Consider the following 6,000-nt stretch of genomic DNA (forward strand, 5'->3'; position numbering starts at 1 on the left):
ACTCCATACGAATGGAATCTAATTCCAATTTTACAAAATCGATCAAAAGCAGCAAAATTGACAGATATATTTTGAAAATGTTAAAGCTACATGCATGATTTTTTATGAAAGAATATTTATTTGAATGGGAGTCCTCACAAGGTTAGGGACTTTGGGGATTAACACCATTGAGGCTGGGGTGGTGACCAAATAAAGCCCACTTTTGAGTGGTGATCAGGTGAAAAGATTGAAGTATAAAAAAATATAAATTGAACAAATCCAAGTTCTAGTTTGGTTACAGACTAAAAGAGCATTTATTGGAGTTTATCAACTAGAATTTTTTTTTTTGGATAAGCTCAAATAAGTGTCTTTGACTTGCATCTAAACAGGCTCATAACCACATTGTATCCCAAGAAAGAGCTTCTTTAAATTAAAGCAAGTAAAAATGGCTTAAATCAGAGTTGAAGTAGTGCAGCACTGCAGCTCTCATTAGTCTGATCATGTCTTGCCAGAGCACTGCTTCAAAGTTAAGAATTTCATATTGGAGTGAAGGAAGAAGACCTATATATGTATTATATGGCAAGTGCATGAAACAATGTGTGCAAGGGAGAACTCCTTTTGAAAATAGCTCAGAGGCTTGGGTCAACAAGTGCTGTGATTTTCATTTTATGTCTGGGGTGTCCATTCCCAAAGATATGAAAAAATAGGTAAATAAAAAAAACATACAATAAAAAAATCATTCATGTATTATTTTGTTTTGTTGACAAAAAGTCTGTGTAGGACAACTTATCCACCCCAGCACATAATTGGGGTATATGTATATGCACGATATACAAATATTCAAATTGTCCGTCCATGAGTGTATATTTATTTTTTGGTCTTATCAATAATGAGTTCAGATTGGAATTAACAGAACCAAAGAAGAGTGCTTTTGGTACAAGGTGGAGCAAGTGAGTCCCTAACAACTCTTTAATTGAATGGCTCTTCTCATAGAAAGTAGAAACAGAAGCATCTTCTCTTACTAACCCCATTAATTGAATGGCTCTCAACCTTTTCTATGCACTATATATATGTTAAGTAACATCTTCAAGATCACAATACACAGTGCAATATCCTTCAAAAAACCTTAACTTCTCCATAACAAAGAAAAATTAAGAGCACCTGCAATATCTGATTCTAATGGACCCAGGAAGAGAAGATGAGGTACCTTTAGCAGCTACCAGCCCAGAATCAAGGAGGACCAGGTCCAATGGCAGAGGGAAAGCCACTGTTGGGGATGCTCCTCCACCTGCTGAAACTGTGGTTTCCACAAAAGCTGCTCCACTCCCAACAGGTGGGTGGAAAAAGGGGATTGCAATCCTTGATTTCATCTTGAGGCTAGGTGCCATTGGGGCTGCTATGGGTGCTTCCATCCTTATGGGGACCAATGAACAGATACTTCCATTCTTCACACAGTTCCTTCAGTTCCATGCTCAATGGGATGATTTTCCAGTATTTAAGTAAGTTCATGTTTCATTTTTTGTGATCCAGCATGTTTCCTTTAGGATTTACAAAGCTCGAAATCACGTATAGAATGCATGAAATTTTATGCACATTTGGTCATGACACCCAAATACCATAGCATTTATGATTTGTGGTAAAGATGGAAGACACTATCCTAATTGAAATATAAATTCACACATACAAGAGCTCACAGATTGTTAACTCAAATAAATCCTTTTTTCTTGCGTCTCTACATGCAGGTTATTTGTGGTATTAAATGCACTAGCAGGAGGATTCCTCATCCTCTCCTTGCCATTGTCAATTGTCTGCATTGTGAGACCCCTTGCAGTGGGGCCAAGGTTTTTACTTCTGATCACCGATCTAGTAAGCTTGAATTCAACATTAGTAAATCTAATGCATTAAATAATCATCAAATACCTTTTGTTCAAATAATCACCAAATACTTACTAGAGAAGAATATATATTTGGCTACAAATACTGCAGGTGAATATGGCCACAGTTATTGCAGCTGCTTCAGCTGCTGCAGCCATTGTGTACGTTGCCCACAATGGAAGCCAAGATGCAAATTGGATTGCAATTTGTCAGCAGTTCACTGACTTCTGCCAGGGTACAAGCGAGGCAGTGGTGGTTTCTTTCGTTGCGGCGGTTTTCTTAGTTTGCTTGATTGTGGTGTCCACTTTAGCCCTCAAGAGGACTTGAAAAACTGAAACTGGACAATGGTGGTGGTGGTTGTTGATAGAAGTTACTCTTTTGTAGCTGTTCAAAACTTGAATGAGTTTATGGTGTGCACCTTGTGTTTGTAAGAATGATCAATTGAAGAATCATGTTTGAAAGTTGAAACCTCTAGAATTGAGTTGTTGGTGAGTGAATTGGGTAGTTTGTGTCAGGTGTTCAAAACATTATTGTCGAACACTATACTACATACGATTTTCGAAACAAAAGATGGACAATTTCGACAAGTGTACTCCTCATTCTATATCTTTTTTCATAAGTTTTCTCTTTCATACTATAATTAGTAGGTAGATTTTTTTCTCAATAATTAGTAGGTAGATGATGTCATATTTATAGTTTCTGATTTTTTAGTAATTTAGATATTAAATAGTTCTTTTTTTAAATAATTAATGTATTAATATTGTATTTAATAGTTATTAATGTCATTAGAATAATTAACAAAAGTCAATTGTGACTCTTTTCGAGAATAGCTCTGATATTAATTTGACATTTAATGGTTTTTAATGACATTAGAATAATTAATAAAAATCAATTGTGATTTTTCTAACATTAAGATGTATGCTAATAAAGTTTTTTCTTTTTAATGATTATTATGTTTATTTTTTATAGGGTTAAATATGTTTTTTGTCCCTGGACTTTCAGCGAGTGTTGGTTTTCGTCCCTTGTCGGAGTAATAGCTGGATTTAGTCCTTGAACATAAGAAAAATAGCTGGTTTTCATCCCTGCCAGAGGGGTGGCGCTGACCACCGTGGCCACTTGTCGTTAGGGACTCACTTGCTCCACCTTGTACCAAAAGGGGAAATATAAAAAAATAGGGTTAATCATCAAATTGGTCTTTGTCTTTTTTAGCGTCGTTTGGGTTTAGTCCCTCGCCGGAAAATATTATGATTATCGTCCCCATGATTGCAGCATGTTTGCATTTAGTCCTCACCGGAGGGCGGAGCTCCGACGAGCTTGCTGAGTGGCACGCTGGAGCTGACTTGGCTTTTTCCACATCATTTTGAATTAAATTTAATTTCCAAATGTATAATTAAAACTAAATTCAATTAAAATTAGTAATTAGAAAATGATAAAAACAATTAAAAGTCAGCAAACAAATGCACTCTCAACTTTCAAGAGAAACTTAAATTACGTAGACTCATCTCCCCCACTTTTTCAAAACTTACACTTCAATCCCTTAAGTGATAATACATATTAAACTTGCATTACAAATTGTCTTTTTATGTGTATTTATTTTCTCTATTTATGATTCTATAATCATCATTATTAGGTTTATTAGGGGTAGTCGTGGCTCCCTTATGTCTACTCAAAGGTCTGCCACTGAATGTTATACGCCACAATAAATACATACCACAACTTTATAAGTTATAATATATATAGTTTAAAGCTGACCTTCATCAAATGAAACATGTTCTTCGAAGATGGTGGTGAAGGGCCGATGGGCTTCGATAGAGATGAAGAACAGTAAGGAAGATGATCAAAATTAACGAGGAAGAGATGAAGAAGGGATGGCGAAAGAATTGTTTTCATGGTGGTGTTGTGAGGAGTATTTTTAGAAAAAATGAAAGAGGTGAGTGGTGAGCATAGATGTGTGGATGATATTTTTAGTTTCCCCGTAAATCTTATAGACTACACTTTCTACCAAAAAAAAAGAAATAGACTTTATTAGTATGTGTGACACCCGGGGCCGACGAGGGCGGGGAGTGAACGCCGGTGCAGTGAGGCACGGACAAGGAGCGACTTCTGGAAGGCTTCTAGGCGGTGGGCACATGAATGAACTGATCTCGCACCCGAACAAGAGGTATTCCGAGACTGTATAGGTATGAGGCTATATTGTTGAGGAGGGCATAAATGATTTGATTGGTACTACTCATAACAACAAGATGCATCTTCTTTTCGGGAGCCCAACTCATAAAAACTCCATGGTTAAGTGTGCTTTCCTTGGAGCAATATTGGGATGAGTGACCTCCTGGAAGTTTTCCCAGGAAGCGCGTAAGTGAGGACAAAGCGCGCTGAAAAGACTCGTGTTGTTAGCGTGAGGCCAGTCGTCAGATCGGGATGTTACAAATGGTATAAGAGCCGACCTCTCCCAGTACGATGTGGTTCGGGGACGAACCAAGCGGAAGTTGGTGGGCCTGTGACACCCGGGGCCGACGAGGGCGGGGAGTGATCGCCGGTGCAGTGAGGCACGGACAAGGAGCGGCTCCTGGTAGGCTTCGAGGCGGAGGGGCACATGAATGAACCGATCTCGCACCCGAACAAGAGGTATTCCGAGACTGTATAGGTATGGGACTAAATTGTTGAGGAGGGCATAAATGATTTGATTGATACTACTCATAACAAAAAGATGCATCTTCTTTTCGGGAGCCCAACTCATAAAAACTTCATGATTAAGTGTGCTTGCCTTGTAGCAATATTGGGATGGGTGACCTCCTGGGAAGTTTTCCCGGGAAGCGCGTAAGTGAGGACAAAGCGCGCTGAAAAGACTTGTGTTGTTAGCGTGAGGCCAGTCGTCAGATCGAAATGTTACAGTATGAATCGAGAAAGTGAGTGTGAAGATATTACATATATGTAAAGAGAAACATATATGTATAATTTTCTTGCTTCTAGATCCTCTTTCTCATTGTTAGGGTTGAAGTACCCCTTGTACTTCTCTTCAATACATTCTTTGGCTTATAAAAATCAATATGTAAAGAGAAGTCTAGTAACGCAAGTGTGTGAGAAAATCTAAGTAAACTTCAATAGTTGAGATGTTAAAAAAAATTATCTTATATCTTTTGCCTTTATTTGTGCATCTTTTATCGTTATATATAGTCATAGTTTTCAAAGTGGTGTATGTATTGAAAGGGTTAATATCTTTGTATATTATCTAGAAAATCTAGATTGTGGTAGGAAAGACCTTATTCGGGTCCTTTGTGATCCTATATAAATATCTTTATAAGAAGGTTGTTCTCATATTTTATTTTTGCAGTTGACTTCTATTTTAGAAATAAAAATTAACATATTTATAACTTGAAGAAATTAATAATATCATTATTTAATATTTTGGCATGGAAAACTGATTCAATGTTTAATATTTCAATTTTTTCTTTGAGACTAATATAATATTCATCACTTTCAAGCAAAATAAATAATAGTACTATTCATTAATATTTGATCATGCAAACTAGTTTCAGTGTTTTATATTTCACTTATTTTTTAATATTGCTTAAGACAAATATAATATTTATCACTTTTACCTAAACTAATCAAAAAGTATCATTCATTAATATTTTATCTTGGAAAGGAGTTTCAATGTTTATTACAATTTTAAAAAACTGACATTTCATATTATAATTGTTCTATCCATGAACATTGAGATGAGGTATAGTACTTAGAGTGTAAGGAACATGATGTGAGATTCCTAGAGAGAATGAGAGCGTAACCTCTTTAGAGAGAGAAAGTAACTGAATTTCAATCTTATTATTTCTCAAATGAGCCGAGAGTCATTTACAACTGGTATTCACCCCTATTTATAGATGTGGAGTTGAGCTTGGCGCCTCTAACCCTTCCTATTGGGCCGGTTAGGCCTCGGGGAGGAGGCCCAAATCCCTGGTCCGCTCATCGCCCTAAGCTGGCGCTCCTGGGCGAGGGACCCTGGGATCTCGCCCAGTCCACAAGTCCACAAGACACCGAGCTCGAAGCATGAGAGCTAACTGTGTCTTTAAGTAGAAAAACTAAGGCGACGGTCCATAAGAAGCCAATTAATGCTAAAACTTGAGGTCTAACAACAAAGAGTAATGGCCA

The 6,000-nt window shown here is 37.1% G+C and overlaps 1 protein-coding gene across 1 annotated transcript; it reads left to right on the forward strand.

The window, feature by feature from the left end:
• Positions 1 to 1,069: 1,069 nt before the first annotated feature.
• Positions 1,070 to 2,441, forward strand: LOC130748073 (casparian strip membrane protein 3). Its single transcript, XM_057601166.1, has 3 exons — positions 1,070 to 1,478; positions 1,722 to 1,845; positions 1,966 to 2,441. The coding sequence occupies exons 1-3, from the start codon at positions 1,159 to 1,161 to the stop codon at positions 2,179 to 2,181; spliced, it is 660 nt and encodes a 219-aa protein (XP_057457149.1). The 5' UTR covers positions 1,070 to 1,158; the 3' UTR covers positions 2,182 to 2,441.
• The last annotated feature ends 3,559 nt before the right edge of the window (positions 2,442 to 6,000 follow it).

Source organism: Lotus japonicus, chromosome 3 (genome assembly GCF_012489685.1).
Source record: "Lotus japonicus ecotype B-129 chromosome 3, LjGifu_v1.2".
In the NCBI taxonomy this organism is placed as follows: Eukaryota; Viridiplantae; Streptophyta; class Magnoliopsida; order Fabales; family Fabaceae; genus Lotus; species Lotus japonicus.

What these genes read in the sequence shown, in the direction of transcription:
- LOC130748073 (XM_057601166.1), top strand. Translation starts at nt 1,159, where the DNA reads ATGGACCCAGGAAGAGAAGATGAGGTACCTTTAGCAGCTACCAGCCCA. An exon ending in GATGATTTTCCAGTATTTAA is followed by an intron (nt 1,479 to 1,721) that starts GTAAGTTCATGT and finishes CTCTACATGCAG; the next exon opens with GTTATTTGTGGTATTAAATG. An exon ending in TACTTCTGATCACCGATCTA is followed by an intron (nt 1,846 to 1,965) that starts GTAAGCTTGAAT and finishes CAAATACTGCAG; the next exon opens with GTGAATATGGCCACAGTTAT.